This window comes from Rhipicephalus microplus, chromosome X (genome assembly GCF_043290135.1).
Source record: "Rhipicephalus microplus isolate Deutch F79 chromosome X, USDA_Rmic, whole genome shotgun sequence".
NCBI classification, from domain to species: domain Eukaryota; kingdom Metazoa; phylum Arthropoda; class Arachnida; order Ixodida; family Ixodidae; genus Rhipicephalus; species Rhipicephalus microplus.
Window position 1 is genome coordinate 160,518,439 of NC_134710.1, and position 21,097 is coordinate 160,539,535.

Genomic DNA, 21,097 nt, shown 5'->3' on the forward strand with positions numbered 1-21,097 from the left:
TGTGGTTCAAAGTTACTAAACAGCCTTTTGCATACCTGGAACATTGTTCCTGTGGCTTCTCGATGCGTAGCCATAGTATGAGGTAATCTTCTTTATTTTTTGTTGTGTAAGTCTGCCCTTTCCACCAAGTGAGCCACCTTGAGCTTTTTTTTTCTATACAAGGGTACGTAAGGCAGCTCCCATACGCTTGTGTACATGATTTATGCAGTCCTTTTTGGCCACCTTTATGAAGCCGTACACCTCTTTTTCTGTGAGTGCATGGAATGTCCTGCTGTCGCCGTCCGACAGCATTGTCGTATAACGAAGCTTGTGCTTTTCAAGTGACCGCTCAAACAAGCGTAGTGCTGCCTCCACTTCCATCTGGCCAGCATTACAATCAACATTCTTCTGGCACAGAGGGGCATGCTGAATGAGCCAGGCAGAATCTCCTGCTTTTCCTTCCTTGGGTCCTGTGGTGCAAGCCAGGCAAAAGTTCGATAGCACGATATGGTCTATCACGAGGCCACTATACATCTCAACAATGCAGCCAACACATATATGCGAGCTATGTCCACGCGTAAGCCTGGTGCCGTCATAAATGACGTCGACGTTTCCGGGCGCGTTGCCGAACTACGCATAGAGCTCCTTGACGCGAGCAACGCTCGCCGCTTTGCATTCCGCAGCAGTCGCACAGCAGGCTTCTTTCATTATATTCATGTGGCTTTGGTAACTCTTGTGGTGAAGCCCTCGATGCGAAATATTCATTCCGGCGAAGAAGTCCGACAGAGCCGTTGCCCCCTTGCCGATACTGTTGATGGCCTTCACGGCACGCATATTAACTTCAAACGGCCTTCTATTGGCATCGGTCTCGTAGGCTATACGTGGGGACGAAAAACGCTCTTCGCGAAAGTGGCAACTGCCACACGTGACTATGAGCTTCGAACACAGCCCGTACTCTTTCTTGGCCTTTGAAATAGCGACGCTTCTTTCACCGCATTCTAGGCACGCGACAAGTCCAAATAACGAGCGTATCGCCGCCAGAACAATAACAAATTCTGTCCCGTTTTCTTTGCCACCATCCTCCAGATCAATTAAGCAGGCCAGACCTAGTAACACGAACTTGCGTTCCATCGCGCACTGCGATGCGAGTGATGCCTTCAAGCCCGCTGCATTTCTCGCGCACTCAGCAAACTCGTCCGCCGAATAAAACGCCGAGTCAGTGCGGTCTAGGATGCTGCTGGAAGTGCAAGATGACGATCCGACGACGACACAATCCGATAAGGTGCTGCTGCAAGGCACAGGAGAGTGCACCGCTTCGGACACAAGCGGCCGCGGCTGCGCGCCACCGTCGGAATGCGCCACTTCGGCGGCATCGGGCGAAATCGGCTGCACGTTGTCGGCTGCTTTCTTCTGGCGGGCGTTCCACGGGCGCCTCCGTTTCTTGCCGTACGCTTGGCGCGTCTTCTTTAGACGAGCGTCTCCAATCATGCCGGCAAAAGACGGAAAGTCAGTGCGTCGGTCGCGTAGCACAAGCAGCCACGTGCGGGAAGAAGACGGAACAACGTGCGCAAACGGGAACTGGCGGCCATAGCGTTTCCCAAAATTAACTAGAGGGCACTCTGGCGCTGCGATCGTTCAGCGACCATGGGAATGATAGGTAGTACACACATTTGCCTAGTCTTCGTACTTGTGGGCGGCGAATCGTACCTGCGGCTTTGTTTATTACTGGTTACGGTTTTGTTTTGAAAGAAAGAACAAACCCTTTTGAACTTAGGTACTTGATTCGAAATAGTAAGCTTAAAAGAATAAGGTTGTGAAGCGCAAACGATGAACATTTGCTAATTTATGTTTTCGTGAAAAAACAGCTCCAAGCCACACGAACACACACGGAGCCAGAAGCAGGCCAGAAGTACGAAAATTAGACAAATGTGTGTACTACCCATCATTCCCATGCCCGCTGAAGCGCCGTGTGTTGCAACCACGGAGGAAGGAAAGGTAAGAAGAGGGCATGCCCAGCCGGCGCAGGGCGTTAAATATGTGGTGGATATTACGTCACGCGCGGCCATATTCACTAGGCACAATGGCGGCGTTTTGTTATTATTGGTGTAGTGCGGTGCGGCACCGTTCAGGCGGTCCAGCGGCGGTGTGCGCGTTTTCATGGGCCTCGCACCTAACCGTGGCGTACTGCAAGTGTTCGACAGCATCCATTCTTTGTGCCGCATTGTTAGCTACGCGATTTTCCTCCGGTGGTGGTTGTAACCAGGTGTCTGAACTAGAAACCACGGAACGAGCGCGCGTATACGTACTCCGAATATGCAGCGTCCGTCAAAATTATGCTGAAAAGCCATCATAGAAAATAGCGACTGTGCTAAAGAATTCGTTCAATGAATGCCTTGCAGGTTAGTGACAGTTATGCGGTGTTGCTTTTTATGACAACGGACGATGCATTTGCGGTCCGCAGGCCCTTATTAAGACTGTAATCTAATCTTGCTTTTCATGTTCCTGTACAGTTACCGGTTGGCGCTGAGGTCTGTTCCAGATAAGGAAGACAGAAACAAGCGCCTTCTCTTTATTTTCCTCTAATGACTAGCCAGTTATCCCGGAGACATCTTCCCTCACATTTGGCTGGCTTTCCCTGCCGTTCTTGGCGGCTGTGTCGACGCGTGAAGCTTCCCGCAGACCTTTTCTCACGCATTCCTTCGGCCAACTTTCCCACCTTTCGCCCTAACGTGATCCTGATCTCCGTTCTCCGTAGCTACTAGTGCGCGTGAATCACACTGGAAATGTGTTCCCACGCACTTTCGCGCGGTCTTCGCTGCTTTCGTCCTAATGAAATCATGGTCTTTGGGATATCCGTAGTAACCAGTGCGCGTCGGACAAAAGAGGGGCGAAAACAAAGAGGTCGGCGGGCTGCCACGCACACAAACGCCGACTTTACTGGCATAATTACGGACCTCCGGGTTTATTGCAGGGAAGACCTTTTTTTTTCTTTTTTTTTATCGTTGTGTCTAGCCCACAGCCTGACCAAAAATTTCATAAAACCTAAAGAGAAGCGCAAAAGGGGAAAAAAGTGATCTGAAAGAAGCTGTACAAATTTCGGTGCCTGGTTCGTCGCGCGGCAATGTCCGAAATATAATCTTTATTTTCACAAAGAACACATCAAATAAAAAAAAAGCTTAACGTGCAACTTGCCGTGTTTATCGTTAACGCCGGCAGTGCAAGAGTACAACAGCCATACGCAGAGATTTCGTCAACCATACCGCGGCAAGACAGCGTGTTGAAATCCGTTCCGCTAGTTTCGGATAGCACCGACGCACGCGGCGCGCAGGCCACATGCTTTTTGAGACAGAGAGGGAGTCGCGCGTTCTGCTTCGCATTCACATGTAAACAAGAGCGGAGAATTTGCCTAGTCAATACGGCCGACTTCCGGCTTCTTCGCGGCTTTACAACGAGTGACGTCAGGGCCTTCTTACCTTTCCTTCCCCCGTGGTTGCAACTCTCATAGACACTAGCGCCAGAGTTCCCTCTAGTAAGTATTGTGGGAAACTCTATGCCGGCGGCCGACGAACAATATACGAAAAAAAGCGCGGGCAACTTTGGCCGCATCAGCCAATGGGAAGCGAGGAACAGGGGATTCGCCTGGTGCGCGCGCGCTCCGGCCAATCAGCGGCCCGAAAGGAGGCTCCGGAAAAGGGGCGAGAGCAGCCGTTCTGTTTAAGCCACACCATTTTGAAGGGTGGCAAAATGCGCACAAAGGAATCAGCTTCAAAACCAGCCCAAGATGGCGGCGATCGGCCGACTGCCTCGCTGGCGGCGCGCGTGCGAAGTTTGAACGAATTCGACCTGCCGTGGGTTGTTTTGCAGCTCCCGTGGCGACTTCATAATCAATTTTAATTCATTTACTGATCGAATTCAGCGTTCACAATTAGAGGACACGTGCTTATTGGTCTAAAAATTTAAAATATTGCATTTTCTCAAAATCGACTTTTTGGCCATTTTTCACCATTCTAAGACCCGCGTCCCCCCTTAACACAAAGTCGTCTGCAGTTGTCTTCTGATGCAATAAAGTTTACCTTCATCCCAGTCTTGGGCACACGGAAGACCCAAAGCGTCTTTCAGCTGTGCATGTGCTCCCGTCGCCAGTGGCGAACACAAAAATCGACTCCAAAGTGCCCACCAGCGGCCATGTTACTGCTATTTAGTGCATGATTAATCACTTTCAACTCGGAAAGCAGCCGCGTAGCTTCCATATTGCCTCGCAGCGTAACCACATAACGAACACAATGAGCAATACTCGCCGCAATGGGCACTGGTCACTTTAGCTTGAATTGGATTTGATTGGATTGAGGCTCTGTGCATTGGTAGTACGCTTGATGCTTAACTCTTGTTAACACGCGAAAATGGCTAATTTCCATGTCTCTGAAAATAGCTTTTGTCCGTTTAAAAAAAGTACTTCAGTAACCATTGCAGCATACCAAATTTTGCATAATGAAGAGCTCTCTCCAAAAAAATATTTGCTTTCGGGTAACAAAAGTGTTCTGGCATGAAGAAAAATGTGAAAAGTGTGAAATTTTTGGTTTCCAGCGTGTTAACAGTGTGATGAAAAACATTATAGTATATGAAAAAATATTCAAAACAGAAATTTCAGAGTATACAAATTGAAGATATATAATTCACATACCTGCCAAGTCGCCTGGATTGGCCGGGAGACTCCTGGATTTAGACCGTTTCTTCCATTTTACGGTTGTGATGAAAATCTCCCGGAAACATGGGCGTATAAGCCGGGGGGGGGGGGGGGGGCAAGGGGGACGTTAGCCCCCCCCCCCACTGAGAAAAGTTGGGGGGCCGAGCCCCCCCTCTTTCTACAGTGATCACTCTTGGCTGCACGCTGAGGAAACCAACAAGTAAGGCACAGTTCTCCATCACAACAGTAATACCTCAATTATGTTTTTTACTGTAAAATTAAATTGTTACGAGGCTATGTTACAAGCTAGTGAAATTTTGCTAATGTTGCCGCTGTGTGTATTGCTGGGACTCCAGGTCCTGTGGGTCTCAGTTTGGTAGCGGGCACCAGTCGTAGGAACCATAATCCAACAAGTCAGATGAGTCGCTCGTAAGAACGACAACAATTTATTTACATGGTTACTAACTGAGAATTTGAAAGGATGTGATCAAGTATGAACTAGAAGTCAAGAACTGTTAAACTGAAAGTATACAAAAGTCTACTGCTTATATAGTGCCGTATTGCTAACCATGGGCACATTGTCCGCGGCTTCAGCCAATACGGCGCTCGAGGGTCTAGGTGCTCCACCCACGAAGGAGGGGAAAGACACATATAGCTTATTTGGCTTTTTTGTTTGTTTTTTTTCTCCTCTCAGCTAGACATGGAGGCTAGTGTGGTAAAATGGAGCGGGATGGCTTTTTACTGATTATCTGTTGCTTATTTGGCAACAGTTATATTAGACTGTGGTTACTTCTGAAACGTGGCACTCAGCTTTTGCGGTTTGATACCAGTATTTTACTAGTATCATACTAGTATTTTAAATTATAAATCATTTGGCAACCTGCCATTGTTTGCTTCATGAAATTTACATTGTTGTCTGTTAAATGTGTTTCATAATAAATATTGATAATTATGAGATGCTTCGACAATGCTCTGGACTACAATTAATGTTAAGGAAGTTTAATGTCTGCTTCTAAAACACCAATAGCTGCTTTTAACTAGCATTTTTTTTTTCTGCTCCGAAAGCATTTATGGCTGCTCCAAAGCAATAGATTTCCTGCTCGAAAGTATGCTTTAAAAAAGTAAAAAGTCACTTCCATCACTATAATAAAGGTGGAACAAAAAACTCGCAGAATACTGCTTGTGTTTTCATCCAGAAAACTAGGATCTTTTCGTAAAGGGCAAAGACCATAGCATCATTGCTATGACAATTAACTATGGCATAGTCAAGCCACTATGCTGACGGAACGTATGGTCATCTACACAAAAGAAATTTTTAGGCCACTACCAGACTTCGTCAGCAGCTACAGCAATGGCAAGGAAAGGGTTCATCTCCACGATCAAACTGTGTGTAAATACAGAATTTTAATTAATTTCAAAAAGTAGTGGAGGCCTCTATTTACAGAGATGATCATTGCTGCACTCAACGAATAGAGGATCTGATAACATATTGGAGGTTAGCAGTACCACTATGCGTCCACAGCTGCCATTAACTTGTATAACAGCAAGACACTACCTGTGCCTTTTGCGCAACGGAACTATAAAGTGGTCGTCGGCACCCATTCTGCCGGCTATTCATACGTATATTTGCTCAAGAAGCTCGAAAGATAGTTGAGGTGTACGGTCTCTCATAATAGAAAGGAATGGTGCGTCGAAAAATGTGGAGTTGAGCCATTCGTATACCGAGCCAGCTTGCGCATTGCTATTGCTAGAGCCCAGCATACTTTCTAAAGGGCATAAAGGAAGTGTAAATTTAATGGCTTGTTTTCTTTGTCAGACACAATCATAATGAGAGCTAACAGACAATGATGCCAAAAAAAAAAGCATAGGGAGTTTTATTAAAAGTAATTGCAATGTAAATGTGAAGAAATAAAAGTGGACAGAAAGATAACTTGCCACCTGCTGGATTTGTATCTGTGACTTTCGAATTCTGCTACCGTTTTTTCCTTCACATTTACATTACAATTATTTTTGATAACATCCCCTGCATTATTTACTGTTAACCTTTGTTAATATTGTTTCTAAAGTATAGTGTCATAACTTATGACGAAACAAATGTGACTTTATGAAAATTTGCAGAATGTTCCCCGCTGTCTGTATGAACAGCACAACCTAAAAGTAGTTACAGTGGAAGCGAAAAACAAGGAAGCGAAAACTATGGAAGCGAAAAAACAAGGATAGAAAAGAGCGCTGATAGAAAACAGTGCTCATTTCTATGCTTTTTTTTTTCCCCTTACTCTGTAACTACTTCAAGGTTGCGCTGTTCATACATTCAGTTATGTCCTACCAACTTGCCCAAGTTTTCAAGCTTCATCCTTGCTGTAATTTGATAAATATGCAAACTTTTCGCTAAATTCAGACAATAGTTATTGCATAGGCTACAATACGTTAAGCCTAATATTCCTGATTGCCTAATTCAAAAGCCTTTGGCCTGGTTTGTGTTGCTTTGTCATCTTTCTTATGCAATGGTTCCACCACCGAGACGCATGTTGAAACAAGAATGTACCCTTGGTGAATGAATGGATTTATATTCTCATTTGTTGCTTACTTTGGTGTTTAAGAATGTGCTTTGGAAACTAATTCTTAATGCTGTGACTATCGCTGTATGTATGCAGGCCTGCAGCAGGCAAGTTGGCAAGCCCACCAAGAAACCCGAAGAGCCGCATTTTGTTTGTACGCAACCTTGTGCGGCCTTTTACGTTGAATCAGCTGAAACAGTTGCTTCAAGAATTTGGAGATATCGTTGACTCTGAGTTCTGGATTGACAAGATCAAGTCCAAATGTTTTGTAACTGTAAGTGCTGTATCTTTTTTTTTTTTTTGCCGGTGTTTCTTAAAACAACTGAAGTTATAGTGTATTATGTGTCTATTTTGCTTTTGTTTTGTTTTTGTTTTTGCAGTATGTATCTGAGGAAGATGCTGTCAAAGCCAGAGAAGCGTTGCATAACTTGCGATGGCCACTCTGCAACCCAAAAATACTGCATGTGGATTTCTCATCGCCTGAAGAGGTAGGTTCAATATGTAGTTACATGATTGGCCGGGATTCGATTCTGTGACCTGCGGGTCATCAGCAGAATGCCTTAGTCACTAAACCACCTTGGTAGGTCTTCAGTGGTGAACCGACTGCACCATTTTGCTACAGTTTGGCTTTTGTGCACCTTACTATGCCCATTCAAGAGCATATTGTGCCAACTGCGCCAAAGTTCACTGTTCCATCTATTTAAATGGAAGTGGACTGTTTGACGGTTCGGCATGTTGTATTCAATATGGAGGCTTATTACTCTTAATGAAGAACTGGTAGTAATGCGCAACACGATTGTTTGCCTAGTCATTATAAGCTTATCGTAATGTAACGCATGCCAACCGTGCAGCTGCCATTTAAGGCACCTCTCATTGTGAACAGCTGATTCACACATAATAATAATAATAGAGTAGTAGTAGCAGTAGTATTAGTGGTGGTAGTAGTAGTAGTAGTAGTAGTAGTAGTAGTAGTAGTAGTAGTAGTAGTAGTAGTAGTAGGAGATATCTTCAGTGCCAAAACCACATGGCATCTTCGTTAAATAAAGATGCAGATGTGCAATAGTTTGATATTTTTCAAATAAAAAAAGCTCCATGCTGATTGTGCTGCGCAAGGTTCATCGGCATATATCGATCATAACACAAAACCTAAGTGTGCGAAAATGCGTCGGGGGCACGAAGTGGTGTCAGTGCCACTCAAGTGCATTGAAAAGCTCGTCTCATGTCTTCATTGCAAAAGTGGCGAGACGTGGTCGTGAACTATTGGGCAAAGAAAATGAAGCCAAGCGTACACTCAAGTGCTGTGAGCCACAAATAACGTGTCACGGCATTCATGCATGTGTCCGTTATGGAATGTAGTTAGATGGCAGTATTTCTTTCAAACGCTGGAAAAGGCGAAAAGGCTAGACAAGCTACTCTCAGCCTACAGAACTTCTCAACTGATTCCCGTACATGCAGTTCTTACAGACCAAATGGGCTTAGCATAGTCTCCGTGTGTCCACTAATTGTGCGATGAGGAATCTGAAGGGCTGCTACCGTGTGGTTCAAAGACTAAATGTGCAGATGTGGTTTGCAGGTTTTTCATTAAATCGAGAGTGTAATGTCAAACTATTTTTCTTAGTTGTTAATTTGGGGTCTATAAGGGTGGTCCTTTCCTTCCCCTTTCGCATTTGAAGGATAAATGACTTTTAGACACCTGTCACTAGCAGAAACCACCCACCATGCTGGCCTTGTTAATAGTGGTTCACCACAATGTACATCTGTGCTTCTGTGAAGTCTGCAGGTTATGTTTCGTGTAAACAGCCTGATCGATGGTTGCCCTTTGAGCGTTGATATTGTCTTGTTTGCATTAAAGCAGCATTTCCAGGTTGCATATAAATAAGAATAAGGACGAAAAAGTGGCAGACACAGTTTTGTACTACTTCAGGCGACACTAAACTTTTGTCTGCTCCAAATGTGCTCCAAAACAGTTTTTTTTTCCTCCTGCTTCAAAAATTGCTGCTAATCCCAAATTTGCTGGACCATCACCTCTAGTTGAACGGGACTCGGGTATGGTACCATCTGCAAACAAGCAAAGGGTCTCCAGAGCATTTTAATAACCTGTTAGCAGCTTAGCATGCTAGTGCCAGGCACAGGAACAATACTAAAAGTGCTCTCCTTTTTTTTATCTAGTGTGAGGCATTGTTCTCCGAGCAACATATTTTTTCTGCATCTTTTCTGACCTCTGTGATCGATGCAAAAGAAGAAATGGCTAGTCGTGTTGCGTGCTGGGTCTTTGTATGACAGTGTTGGAGGACGTGTCGTTTCCAAATTTCATGGACACATTGTAGCAAAAAAAACAATACGATGCATTTGCTAACCCCTGTCAGTGCTGTTCCTCGTGGCCATCAAGATCTGCTTTTGCAATCATACGTGACAGCATGCTTCTTTAGGGCACTGGGTAGGCCCTACACATCCCATGCTTTTTTGGTCATTTTGATATACCGTTTTTTGTTTTTTGTTTGACTAAAAGGAATATTCACGTAATACCTTCATCATTTTCTTCCAAATTTTCTGCTTTCTTAACTGAAGCAGGTTTGTTAAAATATGACTAGTATTAGATTTATTGAAATATGACTAGTATTAGAATTTTTGCAAATTTTTTAGCACTATGACCTAAATTTTGAGTTAATGGCATCTATGCAAGTTAGTAATGGAATAACTGTAAAGCGCATAATTTCAATTCTGTTTCAGTACCTGTACACGGTTATGCAGAATACAAGACAACATAATCAACTGGTTATCTTGGAATACATACCTAAGTAATAAAAAACATGATTTTGAGATAATTTTTTAGAAAAAAGGCTGAAAAGTCAACACACTTTATCACAAACACCATTCAGCTAGTTTAGGAATATCTGTCAAAATTTTCATCTAGCCATCAAAAACCTAAAAAATGACGGCCTAACTCAAGGAGTTCCCCGATATACGAGAAAAATGCACTTTAAACGTAAAAATGAAAGCTCATCTGTATGGCAATGATGTTCTTTTTAAAATGATTACTTCCGTTATGAGAGCTTGGGAAGGTATTTTGTGTGTGTGCCTTTGGTGAACTCATGTGAAATGTGATGGCAAGCAATCGGGGGACAAATTCCAGGAGCCCTGGACAATGATGTCTTTTCAGTTTTTTATAGCCACGTTGTGCTCTTTAAAGGCAACTTTAGCCTACTTTGAGTTTAACTGCTACCCTGATTTATTTCATCATGAAAGCAGGGATGTTAGCAGGGACATCATGAAAGAAGGGACGATTTATTTCATCATGAAGCAGGGACATACACACACACACATCTTCTGAAAGGTGTGTGTGTGTGTGTGTGTGTGTGTGTGTGTGTGTGTGTGTGTGTGTGTGCATACATGCACGCGCGTGGTTTCGAAAAAAAAAACTTGCATTTTCAACTCTCATTTCCCCCTAAAGAATCCCAGACGGTCAGAATCTGAAATCCCCCCCGCTATGTCACGACTCATAACTAGGCTTGCGTAAATATTTCAGCATTTCGAATATTTGAATGAATATTAACATACATAAATTTGCTTCAATTCAAATGTTAATTATTTGAAATTTCGAAGTGTTTGAAGTATACACAAATCCGCTGTAACTTCCCTGTAAAAGGTGGCTTCACTGTAGAGGAGGTGTGCTGTTTCGTGAACATGCCTTTCCAGGAAAAATCTGCAGTGCCGTGAAGCCTTATCTAAAAATTGAATGAGCATATTACCCTCATATCGATTCTTCCGTTTTAAGTTTAAAAGCTTGTTATGCCGGCTTATTTTTTTCTAAGTAGAGTGCATTTTATAATGCAGCATATTATAGAGGTAATCGCTTGCATACCGAAAGTCAAGTCCTGCTACAATTTAGTTTTCACCTTTTTTGAACCAAGAAGAATGGCATTTGCACATGCCTTGCCTCATTTTTTTTTCTAAATATTGTACAGGTATGTTGGGGAATGACAAATATGCTCTTTTTTTATATGATATATACTATTTAAGTACAATTTAAAATTATTCAAATCAAGTCAATGTTTGCTTCTAACCTAAATAAGGCCTACCCATAACTACATAGTTTTTGCACTAGAATTTTTTCCTTGGCAGGTATTCGCTACTACGTGTTGTCAGTATGGTTGGGAGGCCCCATTTCAGTCTTTGACTTCAGGACCTTCTAGTATTGTGTCCACCTGTCTTAGCTTGAAAGAATGACCACCAGTGTGAGTGTCTGATCTTTAGGGTTTTATAGAGCCTGGCCAGATGGTGCCATTTAATTTGAATTGTCTGATATTTTGAATTTTAATAAGCTGTGAATTAACAAGCTTTGACAGTGCAAAAATAAATCTTCAGATGTTGGCTTTAAGCAAGCATTGGTATTCTACGTGACCATGTAACATGGATTGTGGTTTTTTGTGCTCATGTAGATGGAACGTCAGAAGGAGCCTCCTGCACCACCACCACCTAGGCCAATAAATGCTACAGAGAGGACTTTGCCAGCGTTTCAGCGAACTGTAGAAGTGGACCCCCGTATGCCAACTGGACGTGAAGTCTTGCGGGACCCACGGGAGGTTTTGCGAGACCCAAGGGAGCCCCGGGAAATCAACGACCCCCGGGAACCTAAGGATCCTCGTGAGGCTCGGGACACTGTCACAGGCTCTTCAGCACGCCCAGATAGAAATCAGATGGTTGAAAGACAGGCAGTAAATAGGCGGCCTGCTTTGCCAATACGGGAATGGGACCGGGACAAACTTCGTCAAGAGACACCACCTCCACCAACTGCTGAGCAGGCACCGGCCCCATCACGCAACAAGGCCACTTCTCCAACAGACAAGCGAGAGCGTCGAGACAAGAAAGGTAGATGTGCTTGCTGTGTTTTCGGCTGACATTGTATGTGTCTGGATATTCTGCTCTAAGAAGTGTGTAAGAAGTTTCATGAAACCTGGGGCCTTGCGCTTTCAAAGCAACTACACGTCTGTTTGCTGGTTGTTGCACAATGCATAGACAAATGTGGATGCCATGTATCAGCGACTTTGTTATATTGTGATGGAGTAGAGCTGTATGCAGTCAGCCCTCATACATTTTTAGGGAATCATTCAGTGCACAAAACTGATACTAAGAAAAAAATGCAGCACTATTTGCTGGTATGTTGAGCTAACAAAACTTGCTTGAAGAGATTTGATGCTAAATCTATGCATGCATGAGTAGAACAAGCATATAATTTATGAAAGTTCAACATATTTTCCGATTTTATCTCGTCTATTATTTTTGCTAATTGATTTCTGCAGATATTTCTGTATACCTTTGAAATGTAGACTTCTAACTGTTAAATGTTTTGTTGTTTCCCAGTGGCAAAGCGCAAATCGGAAGAAGATACACCAGCCAAATTGCTGGATGATTTATTCCGCAAGACAAAGGCGAGTCCTTGTATCTACTGGCTGCCTCTTACTGAGGAACAGGTAAGTAATAACGCAATTGTTATCTGTCTCTAGTGCTCAATTTCTTTCTTTTCTACTGAATTGAAGATGTATCACTTTGAATACACTGTAATGTAATAAACACTATCTAAATTTGTTTTTTATATTTATTTTATGTCCACAGAGAATATTATGAAGTTTCAGAGCCATTGAAAGAACCTGAGCGTCCTGTCTAAAAAAAATTTCTGTATTCCTTTCAGTTTCAGGTGTAGTACAAGCACCTTAAAATATTGATGCCATTTCTTATTCACAACAGGTTAACTATGATGTTTCACTTTATTGAATGATTGCAACATCTCTTTGTAAATAATACAAAAGTGTATTTACATCATCTATCCACAAAAGAATAAATAGCATTAGAAATACCTTGAAACCTTGATGAAAAGAATTTTGTTAGGGTCATGAAGTGAAGAGGATGCGAATCGTTCGTAGTTCGAATCATTAAAAAATAAGGTATTTTTATTTCTCGATCATTTTTATGAAACTTGGTGCTACATCAAGATTAGCATTTAGTGCCAGGACATTATCTTTCCCCCTAATTGGTTGTGTGTAGCTATTTAAATCCTATATTTTACTTTTCATATTCAGATAGCACGTAAAGAAGAGGAGCGAAAGCAGCGGCGACAGGAGAGGGAACGCAGGCGACAGCAGCAGCAACTACAAGAAGAGGAAGAGCGCCGTAAGCGAGCTCTTGCACGTGATGTGGCTGCGAAGACAAAACAGGCAAGATGTGTTTGTGCATTGTTGTCCCTTTGTTCACCAAATTAAGGGGAGACGCTCCTCGAAAAAGTTTTTTTTTTACTTCTAGTAATAGAGACTTGAAAAGTTTGTTATTAGTATAGTTTTTCATGCAGATTTCAAATATGCAATCATTTTTTGTGTAGCTGCTGTAATTATTGAGTTATGCCATAAACAATAGCAAAAAGTTACATTTTTTGCGGACACTCTTTTATGTACTAAACTTTCAGTAAAAGCACTGTGTCTGATCTTATTTGACTCTTGGTAGATTGAAAAGTGCAAATATCTATATAGATATGTCACAGAAATATTGGAACCAAGAAAAAAAAATTGTATTGAATGACTTATTATTTTCAATCTCCCTTGAAACAGTAAGCTAATATTTTCACAACTAATGCTGGTAGGCATTGCAATTTAGAGTAGATATTTGCATTCTGCATGTGTTGAAGAATATGTGTGCCAAGTTTCGTTACTATACAATGAATATAAGTTTCTAAAAGGCTGCCCGGAAAACGTGAAACTGTCAGAAAAAATGAAAATGAGAAAAACAAGTTTGAAAGTTTGCAAAGTTGGCATTTATTAGGAAATCATTCTTTTTGCATCAAATTGGGGCACAATGAAAAGTACCTTGCCTTGAATGCACTGCAAGTGTCTAGAAGTCCCCTGCACCATAGCTTGGTCCTTCACGGCTCTTGCGGTCAGTGTCCTCAACACGAGCTCTCTTCGCTGTGTTGCGACGGTGTGCCCTCGCTTCTGCAGTTTGCTTCAGGTTCATCTTCCTGATGCGCATGACGTCACAGTGGTCACCATGTGTGGCCAGATCTTGTGAGGGGAGAATTCCAATGCCTTCGAGCACTTCTTCAAAGCCCCTGTGGCCTTTGTTACAGCAAGAGCGGTGGCTGTCTCCACAGTTGTTCTGGAGGCGAACTTCAAAATCGAGACAGAGCCCCGTGTCCAGGGACACGACTGTGCCCACTCCATTGTGGCTTTTATGACCTCTTTTCTGCCAGGTGCCATCAAACATGACTGGCACATCTCTGCCGCCGACTGCGTCCTTCGTGATGTTTCGTGCCTGGTGCAAGTTTTTGCTCACTGCCGTCATCGCCGCACCATGGAGCTTCTTGCAAATGCCGTTGAATGTCTTGTGATGCATCGGGCTCGGAAGACCGAGAATCGCACAAAATCGTGAAAGTTGGTCGTGGCCTGCGCCTATAGCGCGTGCTGCCAGAACTGCCTTCACGTTTACAGCAAAGCTGTCACGCGAGCTGCCGCTGTCAAAACGAGCGCTCGTTCCTTGGTCCCCGGCCGAAGCAGTACGTCTCGACGTGTGCGTGAACGAAAGTGCAGATTCAGGGCAATCAGAATTTTGACAGCACAGTTCGAGGAATGCCGAAAGTCCTTTGCGCTTTCCAGCTGCCTCTCGCACGCCGAGCTTCCGTTCGCGGCAGGTTGGGCATTGCGCACCCGCCACAAGTGCCGTCAGCGCATCGATTTCGCAAAGCAGCATGTTCGCAGTAGCAGCATCTACCGGTCTACGTTCACTCTCGAAGAATCCAATCTTCCTTTGGGATGCACTGACGAATTCCACGGCAGCGGCTATTTCACAACAACTGTCGCAGGGTTCGGTGACGGTGTTAGGCCTATCCGAAGTCGGAGCGTCGAGGCGTTGGTCGGGGGCGACATCGTCGTTCGCTGTCGCTTTGCGAAGCGTCCGACGCCGTTTCCCTCGATACTTGTGGCGAGTTCTGAACTTTCGATTATCTGAACTGCACTTCTTCGGGCTTGCCATGACGCAAAAATGCAGAGAAACGCAGAAAAACTTGATCGCGACGTCCGAGGCTTCGCTCTTTTGCCGGAGAGATAGGAGGGGGAGGAGCGTGGAGCGCACCGCCGTCCAATGGCGGCCTCGCGCTGTGTGCCGCGATATTCAAAACGCGTGACGTACGCGTTGTTTTTCTCGTTTTTTGTTTATTCTGCGTGAAGGCACGAGACTGGCTACTAGTGGATTATGAAGGATACGGCCTTCGCAGCATGCGTGCACGATTGCAAATGGCGGCCAACGCGTTGTTTTCGCGACAGGACGACGCGAACTTCGCCGTTTTTCGTGACTTTCGCGCATTTCTCGCGTCACCGCTGCCCACTTGGAAGCATTTTTGGATAATTTCTCGTGCGAATTTCAGCTTGATATTTTCAGAAGTAATAGATTATAGTCCAAGGATGCCAATACAGCCGGAAAAAAAAAAAGCGAAAATTTTCCGGAAAACTGCGACTTTTCGACCCGCGTCTCCCCTTAAAGTTAAAAATCGAGTGGGCATTACTATTAAACCTTTCACAAGTAGATTGAAGCAACAAATAAAAAATATAATTCAGTGATTTTAGACTTACTGAAAGGTCACTAGAGCAGGGAAGTCGAGAATTTCGTCAAGCCGTAAAAACACTTTGCGACTATGTTTTCTCTAAATTGTTTAACCACAACAGTGGAATCTGCTTGTGATCTCGAGGGGTGCCCAAAAGCATGCACTCAGGTGGAATGGGGAATGAAGGAACAGTTAGAGTGAAGAAAAAAAAGTAGGCTAAAAAGAGGTGGAGGGGGCGGGGGGGGAGGGGTGTTTGCAGAAAGCTACTATGACTTTCGCTGCTGTGTGCTTATCAGCTGTGATGTCTCTACACTTGCACTGCTGGTGAACTCCACCCCACCCCTCCTGGTGCACAGATAAAACGGGGGGGGGGGGGGGGGGGGGACATACCGTGCACAGATAGAAAAGCAATAGACACGCAGCAATGGGCGAAGGGACGGAAGAGAGCCAATGGGTAAGGATGCGCCAGGTGTCCGTAAGCGGACTGCAGCCGATGTATGTAGGGGATGCGTTTCTTACAGATATAAAGAAAAGCAGTAGGCATGCAGCAACAGGTGAGGGGCGGGAGCGAGCCGAGGTGGTTGACGGGGGGGGGGGGGGTAACAAAGTAATCAAAAACGGAAGAGATCCAACGGGTGAGGAAGCGCTAGATGTCACTTAGCTGCGATTAAATGTAGGGGGTGCGTTTATGACGCGGGGGGGGGGGGGGGGGTTCCAAATTTTGATGACTGAAGTTGGTGGTGTGTTTATTATGCGAGTGCATTCATTACGCGAGTAAATACGGTATTTAGCTGTACAAGAAGTGTGTTAATATTGTGATAGCAAATTTATGGACACTCTCGATGGGCTTTTGCCGTTGCCGCCATGTTTCCTAACTGGTACAAATTGTTAACGTGCCCCTCGCATCGTAACTTTTACGAGTAGCAACAGTGAACTTTGATGTTAAGATTGCGATCACTGAGGCGCGTGCTATCCCAGCAAGCATCAGTGCGCTTTCAACATGAAGAGACAGGAGCACTTCTCCTTCGAGCAGCCGAATTTACTAACACAAGCTTTTTGTAGGAGTTTCGCGATACCTGATCCAAAAGGGTTGGCTGCCAGCCTTACTTTGTATCACATACAATTTGTTGCTATCGCATTTATTACATTGCATTCAATGCACCGTCATCTTTCCAGAGCTAATCAACTAACCGTGAAGGCTACTGTTCCGCGAACTCGGATGCAAAATGGAAGTGCATGACATGTCGACGTCCCAAAAAAAATTGTCACCGTGATCTTGGAGAGTTTCCATCAGCAGCTAATCTGGCATTGTCTTGGTAGTGACAACACGGCTGTCGACATAAAAAATAAAACAAAAAAAACGTAGCCGTGTGTTGGGGGCCACTTCATGCGCACGCAGTGCATGCACATGCGCACGACATCGAGAACTATGAGAGAATGGCACAGAAACCATGAAAAACTGTTCGGTAAAACGCTTTCAATATGCAGCGCAGCCCTATATATGTGACGTGAAGTAAAAGCATACAGGCTTCACCTGTGTCAAAGTGCAGTTCAGAGACTTCTGCGGTAAGTGAAGAGTGGCACCTGGTGGCACTGCCAATGCAAAAGTACAGTAGTTTGTTTTTTTGTTTGAAGGGAGAGGTAAGGCACATCTGTGCATGCGTCCGCAGCGGCAAGCTGACTCAATGGGGCGCAGGCCCGCCTCGGAATCGCCATGGCCACGAGCATGCCGCCGTCGCTTTGCCAGTGGTGGGGAAACCCTGGAAGATGCATGCTCGTGCCAAAATGCAAAATCCAGGGAAAAATTCCTGATTGTCTGTGGTGAAAATTTGTTGTCAAAAATGTCTCCCGCTGTTACTTTGGTACGTAGAGATTGCAAATACACGTGCTTCTTTGGAGTGCCAGCAGGGCATAGAAAAACTTCATAATATCGAAGAAGTCATTATATGGAGGTTCGCTACAGGCACTGTACAACGGTTTTGCGTGGTCTTTTCAGTCAAATAATCAGGGTTCCGCTGTATGTCTTGGTGGTGTTGGTACGGGGTAATGCACGCTCCACTTAATTACTTGCAACATAAATCTTCTTCGTAATACCTACGCTGACTGGATTATTCCTCTCACATTTTATGTTTAGGGATGCACAAAGATTCCTTCAATTGTGCACAATAACTCAAACCTTGTTATAATGCAACGGGATAAAACAAAATATTGGATATAACGAAGTAAATGAAATTCTCCTTGAAAGCTCCATTGAGAACCATGCAGTAACCTCGCTGTAAGGAAGTAAAATTGACCGGTAAATGGATATAATGAACTGAATTATACTATCAAATAGTATATATAAAAAAACAACCGTAGTGTGTTAAGTGTATCGTTTTCTGCGGAGTTTGACGCTCGTTCGGCGCGGCTCTTTCAAAACTACCGCGCCGACCTTACAGCCACGCCACGCGCGCCCGTGAGAGCTGTCCTTCTCACACAGCCTGCGGAGAGGATTGAGGGAATGCTCAGCGGGTCACATGACCAAGAAGCGGCGCCGCGGTGCAATGCGATTTCCCTTTCACGATGGCAACGACCGAGTCTCCGCTGCTACCCTCTGCACCAAGAAAGGAGGACTCTCCGCGACAGCTTTTTTTTTCCTCTCTCTCTGCGCACGACCGTGAAAGGAGAAGGGTCTCTACGTGCAGAAACAGAAAAGGGAGAAGCGTGGCACAGGCGCGTCGCAGATCGGCATTTGAGGGAGAGCGAACAATCTGCCACAGTCTTTTCTTTCCCTTTCTTCTTTTCCTTCTTTGCGCGCAGCGTGGAGAGGTGCCGCCCCGAGATTGGTCATGGTGCTGAGAGCATTTTCGGAGCATGGTATGTTCGAATTAACCGTCGCAAGTGCTCACGCATTCGAATTACAGGGCGTTTTCGCTCATCGGAATACCCATAGCTTTGATGGAACCTCAGTGTGAGTTTGAATTAAGCATGTTCAAATTAATGAGGTTCGACTGTTTATTTTCCGTCGCACGCGTGGTTGCGTAGCGGTACATCGAGCCGCGAGGCGGGTTCCTTCTTTGCATGCTTATAGGTGTGCGCCCATCTGAGCATACATTGTCACAGACTGTTATATTCGATATAACAAAATAATGGATATAATGAAATAATTGTGGTTCCCCTTCAACTTCGTTATAACGAGGTTTGAGTTTTTTACAATGTAAAAATAGTCCAGAAGTGGCTCCCACGGCATCAACAAGTAACAGGCATTGGTACGTCCACTTGGCTCAGCATACACACTTTTTATATTGTGTTTTGTGCACCCGCGGGCTGTTCTAAGATTTCTTGAAAAAGGTCTATTCATTTCTGCTTACAACAGACTGAGCACACAAGATTGAGAACAAATTGTGTTCAGCGCACTCACACTGTCTCTGAAAATTGCACGAAACAAAGATAGTAAGTCTTAACGCTGCTCTTGCCACTCATTCATTTCATAATTATTTGTTGCTAAGTGCTAATTTCTTCAAACAAGACATTGGTGATGCAAGTATGTGGAGTTTTCAATTTTCTTATTTTATTCTTTTGCGCACTATTTTTTTCTGTGCACTCATTCCTGCTGTGGCCACTAGCAAAACAAACTAGCTCTCCGGAAGGTCTGCGTATGTATGCCATAGACATTCTGAACGTTCCATCTCGTTGCTTCTTCACAGATTACAGCCAGTCAGCATTAAGAAAAAAAACATTGTTGCGAGTGGTTTAAAGCTTTGTAGTGGTTGGGGGGGGGGGGGGGTGAATTTGTCTTGCCTGTGTGTTTACCTGCTCTTGCTTGTTAATTTTCATCCGCAGGAGTCCAAGCACAGTGGCAGCCATAGCCCTGTGCGGCGGCGTTAAAGAATCCTATGTGGGCTTCAGCAGCCAATAGGGTTGTTCTGGGAGTTCCATGTGGGGAGACAAGCTGGCAGGCCCCTCAGCATCGACTTTCCTGCCCTATCAGCCCGGCACCAGCACGGGCAAGGTAGTAAAGCTTTCTTGCGGTCCCTGATATATCCCCCGCCCTTCTTCATATTCCTTTTAGTACTTTTGTCCCTCTGGTCAAAAATAGTGGGCCTTTCATTGCTGTGATTTTTTTAATGGTGGTTTTTTTTTTCTCTGCCCTACTTAGTCTTTCTTTCTTTCTTTCTTTCTTCAGCATGTGGGCTAGTGTTGAGTTCTAGCTAGTGTAGTGTGCCTTACTAGCAAAGGAAGGTAAGTATGGCTAGTAGCAGGAATTTCTGTAAACCAGAGGGACTATCTTCTTTGATCCTTTTACCCCCTTCCACACCTCTATCCACCTTGAGTTTTGAGCTGCTCCGAGGGACTCGAGCATTAGAGCCAAACAGCAGCAGCAGCAGCTAGGACAAGTGGGGGCACACATCACAACGTGGCAGTGTCTTCTTGCAGATAAAGGGGAGAGGGCCCTTGGTTGGACTGCTTGCGTGCGGGACCCTAGTTAGCTGCCAGCAAAACTTCCTCAAGGGTCGATGGGCCCAGGCAGGAACACGTCGCAGCATGCACCACAATGCCTCAAATTGTCTCCTGAAAAACAAAAAAAAAGTTACAAAAAATGGCCGGCCTCCATTTGCATCGTCATCACCATTTTGGAACGGATCTCAGTTGCTGTTGTGGAGGGTGCTACTTCAGAAAAACTGAGTGCTTCAAGCCAAGACTGAATCCAAGACTGGCACCTGGTGCAACACTGATGCTTGTGCAGATAAACTGTGGTGTTGGACTGCATCAGCTTCAAGTGCACATGGGACTCTGTTGAATATGCATTGTTAATTTCGATCCGCCTCTCTACTTGTTTTTGCCATTTGTCGGCTTGGAAGAAATATGTCTGTGTATCCATCTGCACTCATTTCCTAGAGGAACTTCATGGATGCATTATGTAAAGAGGGCTCTATGAATTTACTAAGTTCCCACCAACTGCTCTCGTGCACATTCACAATGAAATAAAGCCAATAAAAGTTTAAAAGCCTCACTCACTTGTCGTGAATTACTTGATAAAAATGTCACTGACAGTGATTAGGTAATTTTTGCTTGTTATTTAATGTGCAAAGTAATATTACAACTGCATGAGCATTATATTTTCATAACATTCAGCACACTCCCTTGGTGTCAAAGTTATTGCTCTATACGTACATATGCAACCAAATGGATCTTTTCCATGCTTGTTCGAATGGATATGATAGTATCCAAGTTTATTTTGGTTCCAGTATAAACCATTAGAAATTTCAAAGTATTCAAAATCAACCAATAAATGTATATTCTACATGTGCA

General features: G+C 44.3%; 1 protein-coding gene across 2 annotated transcripts in view; it reads left to right on the forward strand.

The window, feature by feature from the left end:
• Positions 1–20,798, forward strand: part of LOC119177086 (uncharacterized) — a 119,431-nt gene extending 98,633 nt beyond the window's left edge. Inside the window, exons 11-17 of one of the 2 annotated variants that reach the window (XR_005110534.2) lie at positions 7,318–7,495; positions 7,602–7,709; positions 11,661–12,090; positions 12,583–12,692; positions 13,299–13,433; positions 19,628–19,796; positions 20,222–20,798. Coding sequence is in view for 1 of the 2 variants with exons in the window: in XM_037428470.2 (XP_037284367.2) it covers positions 7,318–7,495; positions 7,602–7,709; positions 11,661–12,090; positions 12,583–12,692; positions 13,299–13,433; positions 19,628–19,672 (1,006 nt within the window). In the remaining variant the exon portion in view is untranslated. Of the gene's footprint in view, positions 1–7,317; positions 7,496–7,601; positions 7,710–11,660; positions 12,091–12,582; positions 12,693–13,298; positions 13,434–19,627 lie in introns of both variants that reach the window. The other variant, XM_037428470.2, reaches the window with a different exon arrangement.
• Positions 20,799–21,097: the final 299 nt, after the last annotated feature.